This window comes from Megascapheus bottae, chromosome X (genome assembly GCF_031878675.1).
Source record: "Megascapheus bottae isolate mThoBot1 chromosome X, mThoBot2.hap1, whole genome shotgun sequence".
Classification (NCBI taxonomy): domain Eukaryota; kingdom Metazoa; phylum Chordata; class Mammalia; order Rodentia; family Geomyidae; genus Megascapheus; species Megascapheus bottae.
The window spans coordinates 105,866,435-105,889,830 of record NC_143547.1 but is presented as its reverse complement, the minus strand read 5'-3'; the positions used below and the strand labels follow the sequence as shown (position 1 = coordinate 105,889,830).

General features: G+C 37.9%; 1 protein-coding gene across 4 annotated transcripts in view; it reads left to right on the top strand.

The window, feature by feature from the left end:
- Tmlhe (trimethyllysine hydroxylase, epsilon) overlaps positions 1 to 18,363 on the top strand; it is a 58,047-nt gene extending 39,684 nt beyond the window's left edge. For 3 of the 4 annotated variants that reach the window (XM_090326191.1, XM_090326190.1, XM_090326189.1), the window contains 5 exons: positions 5,980 to 6,259; positions 9,103 to 9,222; positions 14,149 to 14,385; positions 17,411 to 17,549; positions 18,185 to 18,363. In XM_090326191.1, the coding sequence (XP_090182317.1) occupies positions 5,980 to 6,259; positions 9,103 to 9,222; positions 14,149 to 14,385; positions 17,411 to 17,549; positions 18,185 to 18,316 (908 nt within the window). In that variant the 3' untranslated portion in view covers positions 18,317 to 18,363. The remainder of the gene's footprint in view (positions 1 to 5,979; positions 6,260 to 9,102; positions 9,223 to 14,148; positions 14,386 to 17,410; positions 17,550 to 18,184) is intronic. The other variant, XM_090326192.1, reaches the window with a different exon arrangement.
- Positions 18,364 to 23,396: the final 5,033 nt, after the last annotated feature.

Genomic DNA, 23,396 nt, shown 5'->3' with positions numbered 1-23,396 from the left:
TAGAACATTTAGAAATCAGCTGAAGCCTATATATAGTCATCTTACTCTTAACATGCCAAAAACATAAATTAGAAAAATGGTGGCCTCTTTAACAAATAATTATATGAAAACTGGATATCTATGTAAGACTGAAAACTGAAACTAAACCTCTATTTCTCACTTTATACAAAATGTTAACTTAAAGTGGATCAAAGGCCATGATATAAAACAGAACTTTTTAATATCTAGGGTAAAATATAGGAGGAACTCTAGGATATAGGCTCAAGTAATTCCTGAATAAGAATCCAATTGGTTTGGAAATAAAGCAAAGAACTGACAGAATTCAATGTACCTAATTAGAAAACTTCTATATATCAAAAGAAACAGTCAACAGAGAAGAAAGATTGTCTTTCAAAAATGGGAGAGGCCAGGAGTTTGGCCTGGCGGTAAAGTGCCTGCCTAGCATGCACAAATACCCTGGTTCAATTCCTTAGTACCACATACACAGAAAAAGCCAGAAGTGGTAGTAGAGCTCTAGCCTTGAGAACACCCAAGCACAGTGCTCAGGCCCTGAGTTCAAGTCCCAAGACTGGCTAAATAAATAAACAAATATAAATAATAAAAATCTGGGAGAAGCTGAGAATCTGGCCTAGTGGTTGAGTGCTTCCTTAGCATGCACAAAGACCGAAGTTTGATTCCTCGATACTATATACATAGAAAAAGTCAGAAGTAGTACTGTGGCTCAAGTGGTAGATCTCTAACTTTGACAAAGCCCAAGGACAATGCTCAGGCCCTGAGTTCAAACACTGGAACTGGCAAACAAACAAATGGGAGAAGCTTGGTGCTGTGGTTTGCACCTTTAAACTTAGCTAGGATGATGAGATCTGTGGATTGTGGTTCAAAGGCATCCTGTGTAGGAAAACCATGAGAGTTTTATCTCCAATTAACCACCAGAAAGCCCTAAGTGGAATTGTAGCTTGACTGCTAGAGCACTAGCCTTGAGCAGATAAAGCTAAAGGACTGGATCACGCCCTGAATTTAAGCCCCAGTAATAGCACCAAAAACTGGGAGGAGATTCTACTTTCCAGATGTTCATCTGAAAAGAATGAAATATCTGTAACATGGAAAGAACTCAAAAAATCATACAATGTAAATTCTCTTGTCAATATGTGAGAATTGGAGAAACTTTATCAATACTTTCTAAAAATGTAAATTTAACAAGATTAAGGCAATTTTCTAGCAAGGTCATTGTTTTTCAATCACGTACTTTTTTATTTTATTTTCAGGGTGATATATAGAGGGGTTACAGTTACATTCATAAGGTAATGAGTACATTACTTCTTGAACACTGTTACCCCCTCCCATGTTTTTCTCCCACTTTCCTTCCCCCACCCCCTCCCAAGTTATAAAATTCATTTCCAACATAACCTCTTGTAAATATTGCTTACATTGTTTCACCCTTTGTCCTTAGTCTCATCATTTTGTTTCCCCTTCCATTCCCTTCCTTGATTCAAATAAAGAAATAAAGGTAACTGCAATGCACCAAGTAACAAAGTCAGATAGATTAAGAACAGAGGATAAACCATAAGGTTGCATTAAAAACACCCATGGGGCCAGAAGTTTGGCCTAGTGGTAGAGTGCTTGCCTAGCATGCAGGAAGATCCAGGTAAGATTCCTTAGAACCACAAACATAGAAAAAGCCAGAAATGGTGCTGTGGCTCAACTGGTAGATTTCTAGACTTGAGAAACCCCGAGGACAGTGCTCAGACTCTGAGTTCAAGCCCAGGACTGGCAAAAAAAGAGAAAAAAAACCACAAAGATAAACATCATGTTTCCATATTTTGGAGTTCATTTCACTTAGCCTCATCCTATATAGACTTATGCACATAGCTTTTGAGCTATTATGATCCTCTGCTAGGAGAATCCTAGATACCTACTAATTATTACAAATGAGGGAGACCATGGAGCCTATGTTTCTATCTTACTACACTTAATATGATTTTTTCGAAGTCTTTCATTTTCCTTTCAAATGGGGCGATGTCATTCTTTCTGATGGCAGCACAGAATTCCATGGTGTAAGTATGCCACATCTTCTTGATCCATTCATCTACTGAGGGACATATGGGTTGGTTCCATATCTTAGCTATGGTAAATAATGCTGCAGTGAACATGGTTGTGCTAGTGGGTTTAGTATGGCCTTGTTTGTGGACATTCGGGTAAATGCCTAGGAGCGGGATTGCTGGGTCAAAGGGGAGTTCTATGTTTATTCTTTTGAGGAACTGCCATACTGCTTTCCAGAGTAGTTGGGCAAGTTTACACTCCCATCAACAGAACGGTAGTCATCCCTTCTGTCCACATCCCCACCAGCATCTGTTTTTATTAGATTTCTCAATAATGACCATTCTAACAGAAGTGAGGTTTGCAATGCTTTTATGGCCAAAAATGTTGAGCATTTCTTCATGTGTGTATAGGCCATTTTTATTTCCTCTTCAGAGAAACATCTCTTCAATTCTTTAGACCACCTTTTAATGGGGTGTTTGTTTCTCTGAAGTTTTGTTTTTTGGAAGATTTAATTTTTTGAGCTACATGTATATTTTGGTCTGTTGCATGGCTTCAATCACTTAAAATTTTATTACATGAGTCTAAAGAAGACTGAGTTATGCTATTTCAAACTGCTCAGGTTTCTAGGAAGAAAAAGAAAGTCATATAAATTCACAGCAATTGATATGATAGAATGGAAACTGATTTAAAAACTCAATACCATTATATATAAGGACTAGAGAAGCCTAATCCACTTACCCACAGGGCTCTTGAAAATAGAGAATGTCTGTATGTAGGTCCAGTAGTGTCAGTTTATGTCGAGTGTGTTTACTTGTTTTGTAATTTTTTTTGTAAGTCATAGGGCTTGAATTCTGGGCTTGGGCACTGTCCTTGAGCTCTTCAGCTCAAGGCTGCCGCACTACCCTTGGTCCTGGGCATTGTCCCTGAACTCTTCAGCTCAAGGATACTGCCTTACCCCTGGAGCCACAGCACCACTTCTAGTTTTCTGGTGGTTAATTGGAGATAAGAGTCTCACAGACTTTCATGCCCAGACTAGCTTTGAACCACCATCCTCAAATCTCAGCCTCCTGAATAGCTAGGATTACAGACGTGAGCCACCACACATGGCTACTTGTACATTTATAGGCACATTCTAGTTATTACAAATGAAGGAAATCATGCAACTTATGTTTCTTTGGGTCTGGGTTACTTCACTTAATATAATTTTTTCCAAATCTTTCCATCTCCTTATGAATAGTACAATATCATCCTTTCTGATGAATGAGTAGAATTCCAATGTGTGTATATATATATTCTTAGGAGATTATCACAAAGGCTCAATATCTTTGTGCACATAATCATATAAAATATTTATCAAAATGAACTCCAAAAAATGGAAACAAGAGATTTTTTTTCTTTGTTACTGTTTTTTTTTCTTTTTCTTATGTCTTGTTTGTTAGTTTATCTGTCTTTGGGAAGGGGAGGGGAGGCACAAAAGTGGAGGAACAAAGGATGCACAAATGCAGCAGTGGAAATCACTAGATACTATGTTGAAAACGAACTATACAACTTGTGGTTGGGGATGGGAGGGAAAAACTGGGAAAGAGTTGGGGAAGGAGTGACATTGCTGAAAAGGAAATGTACTTTTTAACCTAACTTATGTAACTGTAACCCCTTTGCACATCACCTTTACAATAAAAATCATGTTTATATATATACATGAAATATCCCTGCATACCTAATTTACTGTGGCAGTTTTCAATAGCCAAGTTGTAGAATTAGCTTGGATACCCATCAGTTGATGAAATAATCATGAAAAATGTTGTATATACATGTAGAGTTTTGTTCATTCATAAAATGAACAGACATAACATTTGCTGGAAAATGGAAGAAACTGTAGATTATCATGTTAAGTAAAATTAGCCATACTCAAGAAGACAGCAGAGAGACATGTTCTCTCTTATTACATAGAATCTATTTTTTCAAGACATGTATGGTGCTGTGAGTTTTGACTAGTGGTAGAGTGCTTGTCTACCATGAACAAAGACCGGATTTGATTCCTTGGTAAAACATACACAGGAAAATCCAGAAATGGTGCTGTGGCTCAAGTAGTAGAGAGCCAGCCTTGAGAAATCTCAGAGACAGTGCTCATGTTCTAAGTTTAAGCCCCAAGACTGGCAAAAAAAGACATATATGTATGAAAATGTCACAGGGAAACTATTGCTTTACAGTTAATATATACTATAATATACACTAAAATTATATACATGTAAAAATGATGCGATAATTTTAAGTATTGTTTTATTGATATGGTATAATTTTATATATACATATATACATGTATTTTATTAAATAGTATATAAAGTATAGGAATGCATAGGAAAACAATACTGTCGTACTTCAGCCATAATTTCAACTGGTGCTATCATGAGTTAAGACCAGTGACAATTTTTTGTCAGTCCTGGGGCCTGAACTCTGAGCCCGGGCACTGTCCTTGGGCTGTCTCAAAGCTAGAACTCTACTCTTGCGCCACAGCACCACTTCTGGCTTTTTCTATATAGAAAAATACATACATATGTGGTACTGAGGAATGGAACCTGGTCTTCATGCATGCTAGGCAAGCACTCTACCACTAGGCCAAATTCCCGGCCCTAAGACCAGTGACTTTTAATTTCCCATATTTATTTTTTTCAAATCATTTACAATACCCATGATACCTTTTGTCAAGGGGAATGAGGGAAGGAGGGATAATGAAAAAGAAAAGATACCTTTTATCCCTCTTGATTGTTCTTTTACTTATCCTAAAGTTTTTCTAGAGTATTTTGGTGTTAATTTTAAGTGTCATTTCACAGTGAGCAAAATCACTTCTGAAGTCCCTTTATCATGTTATTTTGATCTCATATTATTAGAATTACCTTAAATCACTGAAATGTAGAAGATAATATAGAATAGTACTGAAGTATCTAAAATTCTACTTCACATGATTGTGGGACAGGTTGAGCATCCTTAAACTGAAAATCTGAGATCTGAAGTGATCCCAGATTTCATAGTCTGACAAAATTCAAAATCTCAAACACTTCTGATCCCATACAATAATCAACCTGTACTTACTAGTAGTGTGATCTTGAGCCACTGACTTTTTCACCATCTGTGATTAGTCCTTTTTAGGTCAAAGATTCTAAGTTGGTATTTAAGTGGAAGATAAAGATTGATGGCAGGTGTCTCTATTGATTACACTAAAAACTGAGTTTGTCATTCTTTGGTGACCTAATGCATGTGCCAAAAGATCTTTTACTATAAAACCATCAAGTTATTTAACTTCTTGGAAGATTATTTGTTTATGAAGTCATTTATTCTTACATGCCACTCAACTCACAATCATTTGTATCACTGAAACATTTTAGGCACTTACTATATTTGGTTTCATAAACAATACCATACATTATAACTAACTACTAAGAATGAACTTTTTTTGAGCTCGTCTTCCTATGTAGACCATACTTGGCTATTATTTATTATATACTTTAGGATGGCTTCATACACACAATCGAGTGCTGGGATTACAGGCATAAGAATCAACATTTTTGGGCCAGGAGCATGGCCTAGTGGTAGAGTGCTCACCTAACATGGATGAAGCCCTGGGTTCAATTCCTCAGTACCACATACACAGAAAAAGCCAGAAGTGGCCCTGTGGCTTAGCATTAGCCTTGAGCAAAAGTGTCCAAGGAGAGTGCCTGAGTCCTGAGTTCAAGCCCCAGAACTGGCAAAAAATCAACTGATGTGGAACTGTGGCTCAAGGGATAGGGTGGTAGCCTTGAGCTGAAGAGCTCAGGAACAACACCCAGGCCCAGAGTTCAAGTCCCATGACCAACAACAACAACAAAAAAAATGAATCAACATTCTTAACCAGTAAATTAAATGCCTTTTTATTTTATTTTATTTTTTATCTTTCCTAAAAAGGGCCAGATGATCATGTGACTAGATACGATTTGGATTGGCTGGTGAAAAACAGCTATGAAGGGCAGAAACAAAAGGTTATCCAACCTAGAATATTGTGGAATGCTGAAATCTACCAGCGAGCCCAAATTCCATCTGTAGATTTCCAGAGTTTCTTAGAAACCAATGAGGGACTGAAGACATTTCTACAAAACTTTCTGCTGTATGGAATTGCATTTGTAGAAAATGTTCCTCCCACTCAAGAGCACACAGAGAAGTTGGCAGAAAGGGTCAGCTTAATCAGGTAATGTATTAGATTTATGAAATGTACAGTAACTAAGTTCCAGAGCATCAACACCATTTTTTTAATAAAGTAAAATGAATGGCCACTCATTTACAATCTAACATATTTTGTGGCCTCAATAAGGAGACTCCCACTTACAGAGCTTTAAGGACTGGATTTCTAATCTCTAAAGGCATTTATACACTGCATGTAATCAATTCTTTAAAACCATTGGTATATTTTTATAGCTGTTACCATCATGGTTCTCAAAGTTGAGCTATCATTTTAGATTAGCATGAACACTGCAAGTAAAGAGAACTGGAAAGTAATTTGAATTCTGCCTTTAAGTAGTTGTGTTACCATAGGTAAGTCTGTCTGTCTGTCTGTCTGTCTGTCTCTCTCTGTCTCTCTCACCCACACACACACACACATGCATGCACACTCAATCCCATACTATCCTCTATTTTCCCATCCCTAAAAAAGGATTTACTAATATGCTATCATACAATTTTGATCTGTGATAACTAGGTCTTTATTCAGAGATTGATTGTTACCTATGCTCCTTTAAATCATGTGGAATTTAATCGGCACATTCACATTATTATTTTATTTTGGTCACTATAGTAATCCTGATAATTGTGAGATTTGTCTCCTGTTTTACTCATGAGATACCTGGTGTTGGTTTTACTACCATTCTGCATTTCTAGTTGGTATATAGATTTATCTTCTGTGTTATTAAATGTGCTGTAAACCTACTTCATTTTAATTTTTGTCTTTTATCTATTATGACCCAGATTTAGTACATTTTATAGCATAATATATATGTATGTATTAAGTATATGTATATACATACGTATGTATGTGTATATATATACATATATATACATTCCCTGTCCTAGTAGAGCATAATTTGCAAAGTATTCTGTTTGAAACACAAATTGAAAATTTTCAAGTAAAATTAACTGATGGTAAGCAATAAACTGAAAGGACTTTAAAACTCTTCAAAAAGAACATTTCCTATTTGCACTTCAGTTAAGAAAATAATATAAACTCTGAAAACTAAAAAATTAAACTGACCTTTAGGTATATCTAAGCTGGAAAAGTATGTGCATAATCAAAATCTGTCATACCTACATACCTGAAAGAACAGTACAATCACAATATAGCAAATCTCACTAAATACTTGTAATACCAAGCACCCTTTTACATTAAAAGATTTTATTAACACTGATTTTTACATCATAATTCAAAATGTCAAGTTTAATAAACAAGTATTCAAGAATGGACTCTACATGCAATCACTGGAACATAAATTCAAGAACAAAATTAAAATTAAGCTGAGACTTGTATGTTATAGATACATATTTATCTACATATCATTATATCTATAGAATATTTATCCCATCATAGATGTCTATATAGTTATATATCTCTGAGTTCATGTCAATGACCTTGAGTACCCAAGTATTGAGTCATCACTCTTGTACTGTTTGGATTTAATAACAACATATCAAGGAGACCATGTGCCTTTTGTTCCTTTGCTCTGGTTTCATCCACTTCCCTGCAAGCCGTTATTTTATCTTGTCTGTTGTCTACGTAGAATTCCCTTGTATATATGTACCACATTTTTTTGTATCCATTCATCTGTAGTGGAGCATCTGGGTTGTTTCCATCCCTTGGGTATTGTGAACAGTGCAGTAATGAACATGGCTGTACAGGTGACCTTACTATACTCCGGGTTATGATGGTTAGGGTAGATACCTAGGAGTGGTATGGCTGGGTCACAGGGAAGGTGTGTCTATTTTTAGTTTTTTTTCAGGAACCTCCAAACTACAAAGCACCCTTTTTATTCTCCTTATTCATCCATGTCCAAAAGATAAATGAAGACCTACCATTAGTCACTTCTATGTAACTGTTTAGTTGCCTTGAAAGACCAGATTATCCATGATATTAGAAAATTAGCACTACTATTACAAAATAATACTGAAGATGACAGCTATTAAAATTAAGTAACATTGCTTCTAGGAGTAGCTATGTTATCTTTTCCTGTGAAACTAAATTAAGCACAATGACCTTGAATGAGAGGTCTATTAAAACTAAGTATATAATTTGAGTGCCAGTAGCTCACACCTATAATCCCAGCTACTTGGGAGGTGGACATTGAGAACATCATAGTTTGAAGCCAGTCCAGGCAAAAGGTTCAGAAACTCCTATCACAACCAATAGCTGGGTGCAGCAGTAGACACCTGTCATCCCAAATATAGTGAAAATAATAAAATAAGTGGATCACAGGCCAGGGAAATCCCAACAAAAACAAAGACCCTATCTCAACAATAACCCAGGCAAGCCACGTGGCAATGGCTCATGCCTGTAATCCTAGCTACTGAGGAGGCTGAGATCCCAGTTAAAATCAGCTGAGACAGGCAAATCTGTGAGACTCATATTTCCAGTTAACCAATCGAGAACTAGAAGTGGAGCTGTGTCTCAAGTGGCAGAACACAAGCAAGACTGAGGAAAATAAAGCTGAAGGATTAGCACCAAAAAAAAGAAACAGTAATAAATAAATAACCAGAGCAAAAATGGATGAATTTGTGGCTCAAGTGATGAGTGACTACTAAATGTGAGGCTCTGAATTCAAACTTCAGTAGATCAAAAAATAAAATCAGAATTAGCTGTATAAGCACAGTGTAATCATTCTCTCAGCTTTTGAAATACATTCCGCTTCCACAGTTCTCCTTCAACTTCTAGAATGTTAACCAGTGACAGAGTTGTCAAAACTGAAACTGTGCTTAACTGCTGTCAGTTTCACCTGTTAGATGGAACCACAAATACTATTATAGGTCTTCCTTTATTCCATTTAACAGAGAAACCATCTATGGGAGGATGTGGTATTTTACTTCAGACTTTTCCAGAGATGACACTGCATATACCAAGCTAGCTCTGGACCGACATACTGACACTTCCTATTTTCAAGAGCCCTGTGGGTAAGTGGATTAGGCTTCTCTAGTATTTATATAAAATGGTCTTGAGTTTTTAAATCAGTTTCCATTCTATCATATCAATTGCTTTGAATTCATATGACTTTCTTTTTCTTCCTAGAAACCTGAGCAGCTTGAGATACCATAGCTCAGTCTTCTTTAGATTCATGTAATAAAATTTTACCTGATTGAAAACTAATCACCTTGCTACAAAAATCGTCTTAACCTTCTTAAATTTACATTTTAAATAGGTATTGAATCCACTCATATTACACCAAGTATTTTCTCTTATAAATGTGAATACTTATCAGTAATATATTTTTCTTTTTTAATCAAATTTTATTTTAAAGATGATCCACAAAAGAAAGGTCATGAATAGATTTGTTGTCAAACATTGTTACCCCTGTCCTCAATTTTCTGTCACTCTCCCTTCCCACAATTATTACCCCTCCCCCAGGTTGTAAAGTACATTCCCAACTTTCTTGGTTCTTACTTTTATCTTAACCTTCTCATGTAATGAAATCATTTTATGAACCTACTATATATATTTCAGAAATATATCTATGACCAAAAATATTGCAATATGATATTCAATAAAAGGCTAACTGTAGAAAGTCCTAGACACAGAGAAGTGGAGTATACATGTGTGATTAATTAAATAATACATTGGCATTGAGGGGGAAAAACTTATTGTAGAAGGAATGACTACATTTCCATGTTTTCTTAAAAAGGCATAGCCAAGTGCTTTATATGAGCTAAGAAGATGTTAATACATTGATGGGGTCATATCTTTGTATTCAGTGGACAGTCCAAGGCAGGATAATTTGCCAAAACCTTGGAATGGATAAGAATCATTTTTAAAACAGTGTAAGAGGCTGGTATGGCCAATATAGGTGACATGAGATTTTGAAGTTTTTGTTCTCATGTAAATTTATCTTTCTTCCTTAGAAGTACGTAAACTAATGGAATATTTATGTGTGACATCTGTCTTCTAGGATAATATGTAAGGCTGTGATTCCCACTGAGAAACTGATTCTTTTTATAATTCCTAATCCCTTCTAGCCCAGAGTTGCAAGACAATTACCCATCTCTGCTTCACATCAGTTCTCATCCAGCCTAGTCCCCCAACCTTGTCATGGTGCCCCGAAAATTGTCCTCACCAATGCCAAAAAGTCCAGGACTTTCATATCTAAAGACCTTTAGTCTTCATTAATGTCTTTTGTAACACAATCTCATGAAAGAAAATCTGCTGCTGGATCTGGAAAACATTCTACTGAGTGGACAAATTCAAACCTAGAAATACAAACGGCACATATTTCTCTCAAATGTGAATCTTAGATCGCAAATACAAAACACACTAAGGGCCATAGGCATGTAGACACAATCAAGTTGATTAAAGTCTAATGTATGCAGGAATGAAATCCCAAGGAGTAAACTTAACAATTGACAGTGTCAAATTCCCTTTCTTCAGGGCATGACAGCAGTCACTAAAAGTAAGGCCTACTCTATAAACTTGGGAGTCTTGTCCTGGCTTCTTAACTATTTCTACAAAGACAATTTCCGTATAATACCACATTCAAGGGTATCAGAAGACAAGGACATACATTTGTTAAGGACAGAAAACACATCCTGGGGGAATGAGAACAAGGGTTTCCCCTGTACCTTTCTTTTATTCCAGAAAATGTGCCAGGCACTGGAACAAAGTAGAGAATTAGCAAAACCAATACACCTTTTTTGTATTTTGTTTTTTTGCCTTTCTGCTTACACTGCATTCACCTTCTCTGTAATCAATTCTCTTTTGGAATAATCTCCTAATTTTTCTTTCTGGCCTTGAGTTCTAATTAGTGCCAGGCCAGATTTTAAAAACAGCCATATCAGTCAGAACTGTCATCATCCTGCTGACATAATAACCAATATATCTCAGGTTTAAATTATCAAAGGTTTAGCAGGCCACTGGTGGTTCATGCCTGTAATCCTAGCTACAGGCTAGGGATTTGAGGATTGTGATTCAAAGCCAGCCTAGGCATGAAAATCCACGAGACTCTTCTCTCCAATTAACCACTAGAAACATGAACTGGCACTGTGGCTCCAGGGGTAGCCTTGAGCTGAAGAGCTCAGGGACAGCGCCCAGGCTCAGAGTTCAAGTCCCACAACTGACAAGGAAAAAAAGGTTTTATTCAGTCTATGAACAACTAAAGGCCCTTTCTATGCCAAGTATGTGCTCTCAAAGACCCAAGACTCATGCTTCCATGATAGTGAAAGGAGAAAAATTCCTTAGACTTGTAGCCTAAATTTTGTCGATATGTCACTATATGTGGCTCCAAACAGAACAATTTTAAATATGCTATGAGTGCTCTAGTTTAATGTATCTCTTATGGCTACCCATTTCCTATAAACGTTATTATTTTAGACTCCATTAATGATCCCCAATCTCTATTTCACCTCACTTCCTCCTCCTTTGTTGCCACATACACTACACAAAACTTGATGCTCAATTTCCTGTCACCCTTGACCTCACATGGTCAATTTATGATCAGTCCTGTGTTCATTCTCATTTACAAAAAAAGAGCCTGGCACCCCATGGCTCATGCCTATAAACCTAGCTACTCAAGAAGCTGAGATCTGATGATTTTGGTTTGAAATCAGCCAGGCAGAAAAGTCTTGAAGACCCTTATTTTCAAAAAACTACTCAGAAAAAGCTTGAAGTGGACAAGTGGTAGAGGGCTAGCCTGGAACACAAAGAAGCTCAGGGGACAGCACCCAGGTCTTGAGTTCAAGCTCCAGGACTGTAAAACAATGTGCCAACAAAAGCTGCACAATGTGCTGCACAAAAGCCTGGGAAGTGTGTGTTTAGTGGGAGGGGAAGGAATGTAATAGGATGATCACAGGAGTCACTGGAGACCATGGCAAAGGGATAGATTTCCTGAGGATGTAATATCATTCTGAAGGGTGGAGGAATTTTGAGAAGGGAGGCATACAGGAAGGCCGTAGATGAAAAAGAACTTGTTTCAAGTTTGGAGAACTGAAAATGGACTGAATATGGGGGAATTACTTGGATCACATTGTAAAGCAAATTGATGACTGAACCACATAATCTGAATGGGAGAACAAGACAGAACTTTTTCTACTTTCATGATTCGTCAAATAACTGGTTCCTCAATTTGGCCTCCCTGACCTAGCAGTTTCTGAAAATGATATTCCTTTTTGTCTCTAATACTACCTCCTATTGGTAGTTTTACCTCATAACTTCAGCATCTGTTAATTTCTCTAAAATAGCCAGATGCCATTAGAACATACCTGTAATCCTAGCTACTCAGGAAGCTGAGATCTGAGGACAGTAGTTTGAAGCTAACCCAGGCAGAAAAGTCCTTAAGACCCTTCTCTCCAATAAACTACTCAGAAACAGCTGGAAGTGGATCTGGGGCTCAAGTGGTAGAGTACTAGCCTTGAGCACAAAGACTCTCAAGGACAGTGCCTAGGCCCTGAGTTTAAGCCCCAGAATGGAGGAGGGGTAAGTACCACAAACCGAAATACAACTCTCAGAACTTCCTTCTGCCTTATGACTTCTATATTACTGTAGAATATTTTATTTCTAGCTTCTTTTGAGATACAAACCTTTTTCATTAGTATTTTGTGGTTAATTACTTTCTAAAACTTCTTTTACTTCCTTCTCTGTCATTGTTGCTTCTTAAATCATTGCCTTCTGGTAGGGAGTAGCTCCCATGTCCCCAATGAATATATAGTGTTCCATCAGACTTGAACTTCCGGAGTCTCATATTTGTGACATTTCAATAGTTTTCCTTCCTGTCCTACTCCATCCTCTTTTCTTGAGGATCAAACCCAGAGCCTTGGCAAGTGCCAAGAGTCAAGGGATTCAGGAACTGAAGAACATGAACACATGAGCATACACACATACATACACACACACACACACACACACACACACACACACACACACACACACACACACACACACAGAGACATAGGCATCTTGTTCTCTTTTGAACCATGCTTCAAAGATCAAGGATTCGGGGAATTTCCTGCATACATGGTATATGTTACCAGTAGATTCTCAGTGCAGCTTTCTGGTCCCAATGGACCTTTAGCTCAATACTAGTTCCTTCTCAGTTTCAAACATGTACATAGTTCGCTTTCAGCTCTGTGGATATGTGGGTATTCTGTGCTAAAATATAAAATATGGCATCTAATAATTCTAGATTCAGGATCTAACAACAGAAGGATTGTTTAGAAGGTAAAATAGATTTGTGATATGCCAACTCCACTGACTTAATTTTTTTTGCCAGTCCTGGGCTTGGGCTCAGGGCCTGAGCACTGTCCCTGGATTTTCTCAAGGCTATGGCCCTACCACTTGAGCCACAGCACCACTCCTGGCTTTTTGCTATGTATGTGGTACCGAGGAATCAAACCCAGGTCTTCGTGCATGCTAGGCAAGCACTCTACCACTAGGCCAAACTCCCGGCCCCTCCACTGACTTAATTTTAACATGTAAATTAAATGCAAAACTCAAGTAAAATAAAAGTTATCTAATAACACTGAACAGTTTTAAAGTTAATGTATCATTAAATGATTTAAATAAAAACTTAAACTGCTGTGGTTTAAACAAAACATAGATAAAACTATGATGTTTCAGTAATCATTTTTTTTTTGCGCCAGCCCTGGTCCTTGAACTTAGGGCCTGAGCACTGCCCTTGGGCTTTCACAAGGCTAGAACTCTACCACTTGAGCCATAGCACCACTTCTGGCTTTTTTCTATGTATGTGGTACTGAGGACGGGTCTTCATCCATGCTAGGAAAGCACTCTACCACTAGGCCAAACTCCCAGCCCCTCAGTAATCATTTCTAATAGAATATTCAAAAATTTTTGTGTTCTCTTTTATTCACTGAATACTTTATTTTCTTTTCCTTTTTTAGCATTCAAGTGTTTCACTGTCTTAAGCATGAAGGAACAGGTGGCAGAACACTGTTAGTAGATGGGTTCTATGCAGCAGAAAAGGTACTTCAAAAGGCACCTGAGGAATTTGAACTCCTTAGCAAAGTGCCATTGAAGCATGAATATATTGAAAATGTTGGAGAATGTCATAACCACATGGTTGGGGTTGGGCCAATCTTAAATATTTACCCATGGAACAAAGAGCTCTATTTGATCAGGTAAGTACCAAAGAGCTATGCTACATTATAATGCATTTACCATATATTAAACTTCTAATGTAATAATTCCTAAAATTTTTCTAGCTGGCATATTTTAGTAAGTTATTCTATAGCTCTTTGTTATATTCTTAGTATAATTCTAATAAATAGGCCAAAATAGCCAAATAACAGTAAATAGTAAAAAAAAAAAAAACGAATAAATAGGCCAATGTCAGTGAATAATACACTTTGGAGGACTGATGCATACTGGAGATGATACTCTTAAAATGAAACCATGTAAAAAATAGCTGGTTGTCCTCAGTAACTACATAGTAAACCCTGATAAAATTTTATTTCTCTAGAATAATTTACGAAGAATTTCTGATCAGTTTAACAATTTTCTCCTAGATACGAGCACTTAGAAATCTTGGAGACTCATGAAATATGTCATATTAAAAACTGAACTAAGGCCAAGCACTGGTGGCTCATGCCTGTAATCCTAGCTACTCAGGAGGCTGAGATAGAAGGATAATGATTCAAAGCCAGCCCAAGCATGAAAATCCCGAACCACCATAAAACTGGAAGTGGTGCTGTGGCTTACGTGGTAAAACACTGGCCAGTACCCAGGCCCACAGTTTAAGTCCCATGACGGACCAAAAAAAAAAAACAAAAACAAAAACAAAAACCAAGCAGGTTGCTCATAGCTACAATCCAAGCTACTTAGGAAGCTGAGATCGAAGGATCTTGATTCAAAGCCAGCCTGGGCAGTAAAGATCTAGAGACTCTTATCTCCAATTAATCACAAGAAAACTGGAAGTGGCTTTGTGGCTCAAGGGGTAGGGTGGTAGCCTTGAGCTGAAGAGCTCAGGGACAATGCCCAGGCCCAGAGTTCAAGCCCCACAACTGACAAAAAAAAACCCCTCACAGTCCCTGTTCACAGTCCCTCACAGTGAACTCACAGTCCCTGTTCACTTTGTCTTTCCCTCTACTTTTTTCCCCATGGATCATTGAATGACACCACCATCTACCAATTTACCCAAACCACCAACTACTTCCTATCTACAATGCCATATTTATTAGTGAGACCAGTATTAGTTATCTACTGTACCATTGCTAGAGACTTTTAACTGATCTTGCTTCCACTATGAGCAACATTCTGTCCACTTTTTGTGTTGTTGCTAGAGTCGTTCTGAAATACAAGTCTTAGCTTGCAATTACCTTCTTAAGATCCTTTGTATTGTCAATATGCTTCAGGGAAAGATTAGTTTTGTTCTTATGACTTACAGCCTACAAGGCTGTATATAATCTAATCCCCTACAATGGATGTTTTTGATAAAAAAAATTCTGCCATACATTTTCTACAGTGCTTTAGATTTCTAGAGCCAGTTACTTTCCATCTTGCAGCCAGGATTTTTAATACACTGTTTTGTATTTGCATAAACTTTCCTTCCCACTTGGCACTAAGCTGACTTCTACTCTGCATTAAGTAAATTCCTAAGCAAAAAAGCAGTACTGAGAAAAAAGTAGCTAGTGTACAATTTTATTCATATAAAGATTTTTATAAATGGACAAAAATTCATCTTTGGTGATAGAAATCAGGATGGTAGTTTCACTTGGGTAGGGGAAGGGGCATGACTAGTGAAAGGTACATAGGTGAAGTTCTGGCAATAATTTGTATTTCAGTGACGTAATTCCATCATGAAAAGTCATTAAACTTTGTGTTTTTCTCTAGGTATAATATGTATAAGTAGAAAAGTTAGTTTCTGGGGTCGGGAGTATATCCTCCTGGTAGAGTAATCACCTAGCAAAAATAGTTTCTAATTTTCCTTAGTTAAAACTAAGGAAAATCTCAGGCAAGATTTTTTACCCAGGCACTTTATGGCTGATGCCTGTAATCCTAGCTATTAAGGAAGCTGAAATCTTACAATGACAGGTGTTTTTTGTCTGTTTGTTTTGCTTTGTTTTTTGTTTTCTGTTTTTGCCAGTCCTGGGGCCAATCATGAATCTGAGACAAGTGAATCCTAATAGAGAGGCAGTGCCTGTTGCTTTAGGGATAAAGCTGTTTGCTTGCTAGATTTTCAGGAGATGACACACCTTTCTACAGAAGTAAACTTTGCCTTGCTAATCTCCTTTCAAGTGGGTGTTCTAATCCCTGAAAGCTCAACATCCCAAGCATTCCTAACAACTTCAAGCCCCAGTACATGCACAATAATACATGATCTTCAGTGACTTCTAATAGTATTCAGAAATAAAGTACAAACCATGCCCTGTATATGGTCTAGCCTCTGTCTACTTCTACCACTTCATATCTTCAACAGAAGATATGCTTACTGGATACAATCTATGTGGCCTTCTTGCTTTTCTGCAAACACAATGAAATGCTTTACCACCCCAAGACTTTGTACTTGTGGTTATCTTATAAAGGGATATATTTGAGAAGTTTAACATTCTGTTCAAGAAAAAGCTTTGTCTATGTAGCCTCCCTTTCCCACCTCAGTTTAATGAACAAGAAGCTTGAATCTTTTAGCAATGCTTCAATGAACTTTGACCAACAAGAATTTACTCCATGTGGGTCGGGAGTGTAGCGTAGAGGTAGAGTGCTTGCCTAGCATGCATAAAGCCCTGGGTTTGACTCTTTAGTACCATACAAACAGAAAAAGCCAGACATGGTGCTGTGGCAAAGTAGTAGAGCACTGTTATCCTTGAGCAAAAGAAGCTCAAGGACAGTGCCTAGGCCCTGAGCTCAAGCCTAAGGACTGGCCCCCAAAAAAGAACTTACTACATGAAGTATTGTTTAGATAAAGTAGCCTAAGATGGAAGAAACAATCTGGATTTGAATTTATATTCCCTATGCCAAGATTCTCCAAAGAAAAACAAAATATGACCATCAGATAGTAAAAGTCCTCTCTGATCCTTAATTCCTAAGAGAATGTTCACTTTCTCTAGCATCATCTATGAAAGAAGTACTTAACAGAGAAATATTATCCAAAAATTAGTTCAATAAGCCAATGATGTCTTCATGATCTTTCTCATGATTCTATGTTAGATACAACAACTATGACCGGGCTGTCATCAACACTGTACCTTATGATATTGTCCATCGTTGGTATAGAGCACACCGGACTCTGACAGTTGAGTTGAGAAGACCAGAAAATGAGCTTTGGATCAAGCTAAAACCTGGAAAGGTGGGTCCTAAACTTTAAAGATGTCTAGTAAATTTGTTATACCAAAGCAGAGAAGTGGGATATTTGTTTAATATGTATCACAGTGCTACAAAGGGAAAAGAGAAGCAAATCCTATGTGTTATCATAAACAGTATTTTACCCTTTGAGAAAGTATAGAGTAAGAATTTAAAAAGCTATGGACCAGGAGCACAGCTTAGTGGTAGAGTGCTCGACCAGGATTCATTAAGCCCTGGGTTCAATTACTCAGTACCCCCTACACAGAAAAAGCCAGAAGTGGTGCTCAAGTGATAGGGCTCTAACCTTGAGGAAAAAGCCCAAGGACAGTGCCCATGCTCTGAGTTCAAGTCCCAGGACTGGCAAAAAAAAATGACAGAATCCAGTTGCATAATTTACTTTTGAAAACAGAAAAATTATTCAAGAAATAAGCTTCTAAATGTATGGCCTATTAACAACAATTGCTTTTTTAGCTTCTCCTGAGACTACCATATTCAGGATTATACAAATCTTAGTTTCCAAAAGTCTACATAATCTCAAAAGAAAAATATCTCATTGAGTATAACCAAAGAACAACTTTAATTTTCTCTCTCCTGGTTAAGGAGTTTTGATGGTGTTTTCTATCTTTTACCCATTCACAGGTACTATTCATAGACAACTGGCGAGTCCTACATGGTAGGGAATCCTTCACTGGCAACCGGCAACTCTGTGGCTGCTATTTAACACGAGATGATGTATTAAACACTGCTCGCCTCATGGGGCTTCAGGCTTAAAATTGACAGCATTGGATGTATATGCATATGTATATGTATATGTATATGTATATGTATATGTATATGTATATGTATATCTTGGCTACCAGAATTTCCTATCAACAGAGTAATATATCAGAATTTACCTTAAATGGTTTCTTTAATCTATCCAACAAAAGAGAAGCTACGTAGTTCTCTAACAGAGGATACCTGTTAAAGAAGCTTCTGATTAATCTAACATCAGCAATCTAGTAAAAGAGTTGTTTTCTCAAGTTTTAAGACCACTTATTTTATAAACCTTTTGATATAACTATTTTACTTTATCAATATAATATCTATATTGAAAGGAAACCAAGAAAAATTACTGAATAAAAACTTCTTTCAATTAAATCAGTTAAAATACAATGCATTCTAGAAATAAAAAGTATTGATAAAGTGAAACTTGATAAATTTTTGCCTAAGCTAATTGTATTATTATGTGTGGTTATTTCACTTAACATGTCTTCCAGTCCTATCCATTTCAACAAATGACAGGTTATCAATTTTCTTTTTTATATCTGAATATGTATTGTTCGCTTCATCCATTTACAGGCATTTGGGTTGATTCCATACCTTATCTATTGTGAATAATGCATCAATAAACAAGAGTATGTAGGTATTCTATGATGTACTGATTTCTTTTGGGTGTATACCTAGAAAGGAGAAGCTGGATTGTATCATAGATTACTAAATTTTTGAGAAATTCCCAAACTGTATTCAATAGTTGCTATAATTTACATTTCTACCAAGAATATGTATTACTTGCTTTATTTATATAATTCACTAACACTTTTTTTTGCCAGTCTTGGGCTTGGGCTCAGGGCCTGAGCACTGTCCTTTGGACTTTCTCAAGGCCAGAGCTCTACCACTTGAGCCTCAGCACCACTTCCAGCTTTTTTCCATGTATATGGTACCGAGGAATCGAACCCGGGTCTTCGTGCATGCTAGGCAAGCACTCAACCACTAGCCCAAACTCCTGGCCCTTCACTAACACTTTTTGTATTTTTGTTAACAGCCATTCTGACTAGGTAAGTTAAGAGTATTTCTTGTTGATGGGCCGGGAGTTTAGCCTAGTGGTAGAGTGCTTGCCTAGCATGCACGAAGACCTGGGTTCGATTCCTCGGTACCACATACATAGCAACAAGCCAGAAGTGGTGCTGAGGCTCAAGTGGTAGAGTTCTAGCATTGAGAAAGTCCAAGGACAGTGCTCAGGCCCTGAGCCCAAGCCCAGGACTAGCAAAAAAAAAAAAAGAGTATTTCTTGTTGTGGTTTAGTTTTCTTCCTGGTAATTATTCATATTTATTTTTCATATATGTGTTGGAAATTTGTACATCTTAACAAATGCCAATCTACAGAAAAGCATATGAGAAAATGCTCATCATCCATGGTCATAAAGGAAATGCAAATAAAAACAACTCTGATACCACCTTACCCCAATTGAATGGCCAAGATTCTGAACTCAGACAATGACAGATGCTGGTGGGGTTGTGGAGAAAAAGGAACCCTACTGCACTGCTGGCGGGATTGTAAACAAGTTCAGCCACTCTGGAAAGCGGTGTGGAGATTTCTTTTTTTTTTTTTTTTTGCCAGTCCTGGGCTTGAGCTCAGGGCCTGAGCACTGTCCTTGGACTTTCTCAAGGCTAGAACTCTACCACTTGAGCCTCAGCACCACTTTCAGCTTTTTCTATATATGTGGTACCAAGGAATGGAACCCGGGTCTTCGTGCATGCTAGGCAAGCACTTTAACCACTAGGCCAAGTTCCTGGCCCCGGTGTGGAGATTTCTTAAAGAACTGAAAATAGACCTTCCCTATGATCCCGCTATACCACTTCTGGGCATCTACCCTGAACATCATAACCCAGGATATGATAAGGACACCTGCTCAGCTATGTTCATCTCTGCACTATTCACAATAGCCAGGCCATGGAAACAACCAGATGCCCTACTGCAGATGAATGGATACAAAATATATACACAATGGAATTCTACATAGCTACCAGACAAGGTAAAATAATGGCATTCGCAGGGAAGTGGATGAATCTAGAGCAAATTATGTTGAGTGAGGTAAGTCAAGACCAAAGGAACAAAAGGTGCATGGTATCCTTAATATGTAGATACAAGATCCAAACAGTACAAAAGCAAAGACTCAATATTTGGGTACCCAATGTTATGGACGTGGTATTAGAAATATAAACACAATTACATCGACATAAAAATTTATGACTACAGACATAATGTTTTATTACATAGATTAATATGTATCTATGACATACAAAGACTAAGCTTAATTTTAATTATGTTTTAAAATCTAAGTACCAATTGTTGTATACAGATTCCCTTCTTGAATACTTGTTAAACACGTCATTTGAAATATGATGTAAAAATCAATATTAATAAATTCTTAAAAAAAAAAAAAGAAATGCTGGGGCCAGGAGTTTGGCCTAGTGGTAGAGTGCTTGCCTAGCATGCACGAAGACCTGGGTTTGATTCCTTGGTACCACATACATAGAAAAAGGCCAGAAGTGGTGCTGAGGCTCAAGTGGTAGAGCTCTGGCCTTGAGAAAGTCCAAGGCCAGTGCTCAGGCCCTGAGCTCAAGCCCAGGACTGGCAAAAAAAAAGAAATGCCAATCTAGGACTACAGTCTTTTTTTGTCTAGTGTTTTTGTTTTAGGGATATTGGGGTTTGTTTTTGTATCTCAATAACCCATTTAAGACAAGTTCCCACTAAATAAATAAAACTGAATGTGAACTGGCTATGGAGCTCCAACCTGGCCTCAAACAAACTCAAATACTTCTGACTTAACCTACCACACAATGGGATTATAGACCTGTATAACCAAAGCAGCAATTGCTTATTTTTAATGACATCGCTGATATTGTTCTTATTGAACTCTGTGGTTTGCTTACATATTGTAAGTATCACCACTGCTTCAAATGTATACATGATGAATAATTTATAACATTATAGATTAATATTCACTCAATTGTTTACTTTGCTGTAAGCCTTAACACTTAAAACTGTCCAGAAAGGGGCCAGGAGCATGGCCTAGAGGTAGAGGGCTTGCCTAGTGGGCAAAAAGCCCTGGGTTCGATACCTTGGTACCACATGTACAGAAAAAAAGCCAGGACTAGCCTTGAGCAAAATTTGTCCAAGGGCAGTTCAAGACCCAGTACTGACAAAAAAATAGGGCTTAAGCTTTGAGCTGAAAGAGCTCAGGGACACCACCCAGAGAAGAGAGAGATGGGGGGGAGAGGGAGAAGGAGAGGGAGAGGGAAAGAAAGAAAGAGAAAAACCAAGATGATGGAAACATCTATACCCTCAGCTATCAGAGAGATGACATTAATCACATCATATATTCTGTGAAAAATTCCTGCATTCATTCCTCACTTTCCCCCGCTTTGCAAGCAAGATAAGAAATCTAAGTCCAAACATCATCATCACCAGGTACAAACCATAACCATAAATCTTTGTGCTACATGAAATAGAAATGAGTACCCAGGTCTGTAGCCACAGTTGAGAAGTGCATTCCAGAAAAACCAAGATGCACCTTATCAACGTTTGCAACCAGTTGGATTAGGTCTGAGGATTCTGTAGGACCCCTTCAAGTATCCAAGTGACAGTAGAAGAATGAAAATTATGACTGGAGTCAATCTCTCAGGGGCTTCTCTTGGACTTCTTGTTACTTTCACAGTTAAAGTAGAAATAGAGTGCTTGCCTATCATGCATTAAGCCCTGACTTCCATTCCTCAGTACCTTCTTAAAAATGGCAAAAAGTGGTGCTGTGGCTCAAGTACTAGAGAACTAGCCTTGAGAAAAAAAAAGCAAAAGGACAGTGTCCAGACCTATGTTCAAGCCCCAGGACTGGCAAAAAATAAGAATAAATAATAAAAATAAAAAATAAATGTAGAAATGGAATCAGAAAAGCAGTCCATCCATTTTGAGACACTTAATATAACCTCTCCCCTAGAAAGCAAAGAATTCAGTTCTTAAATATCACCCTCAAAAGATGAGTAACAGAGCCCGGCACGGTGGCTTACAACTGTAATCCTAGCTAATCAGGAGGCTGAGATCTGAGGATCTCGGATCAAAGCCAGCCTGGGCACTAAAGAACATGAGACTCTTATCTCCAATTAACTACTAGAAGAGGGCTTGTGGCTCAAGGGGTAGGGCGACAGCTTTGAGCTGAAAAGCTCAGGGACAGCGTGCAGGCCCAGAGTGCAAGCCACATGATCAAAAAAAAAAAAAGTACCAGGTATGATTTCAGCATGTTCCCAAAGCTAGACAGTTAAAGAAGCTACATTCTAGAGTTCCTATTTTAATGCTCTGAAAAGTGTAAATACGAATTTGATAGAAAATAGCTAAGTTGATTTACACTTGGACCAAAAGAAGTGTTGACATGTTTACTTTTTAATGAACATCTAATAATTGTGCATAATGACATATCAGGTGATATGTCAACAAACGCATGACACTTGACAAAGGGATAAAGTCTTGTTTGGTGGTGGGGTGGGGAGGCTGACTTGCATATAAGGGATCCCACCGTACAAAGAAAGCCAAGCTGCTTCTACTGGCAGCTACAAGTTACAGGACATAGCCTTGATGCACTTAAAAGACCAGGAATCCAACCACTGGCTAGAAAATAGGACTGGAGGAGGAAGGGGCCTGAAGAATCCCCACCTCACCTGCTATAGTTCTTGTGGAACAGAGCCACTTTCTATACTGTACTGATTTGTCAAAGGAGCTACTGTGGCCTGTAAAGTCCTAGCTACTCACGAGGCAGAGATTGGATTCTAAGGCAGCCCAGGTAGACAAGCCTGTGAGCCCATCTCTCATTCACCCACAAAGTCTGAAGGGGAACCTTGGTTCAAGTGGTAGAGAATCAGCCTTGAGGGAAGAAGCCAAGAAAGCCAGAGGCCTGGGTTTCCAGCACACACATACATGAAAGCGGCCTACCTATCCCACCTGTTTCACACTCTGTTGCCTTAAAAATGGGCACCTAGAAGCTAACTTTCAGCCTGTGAACTGCCCCCACGGTGGCGATGGGAATGACAGACCACACAGG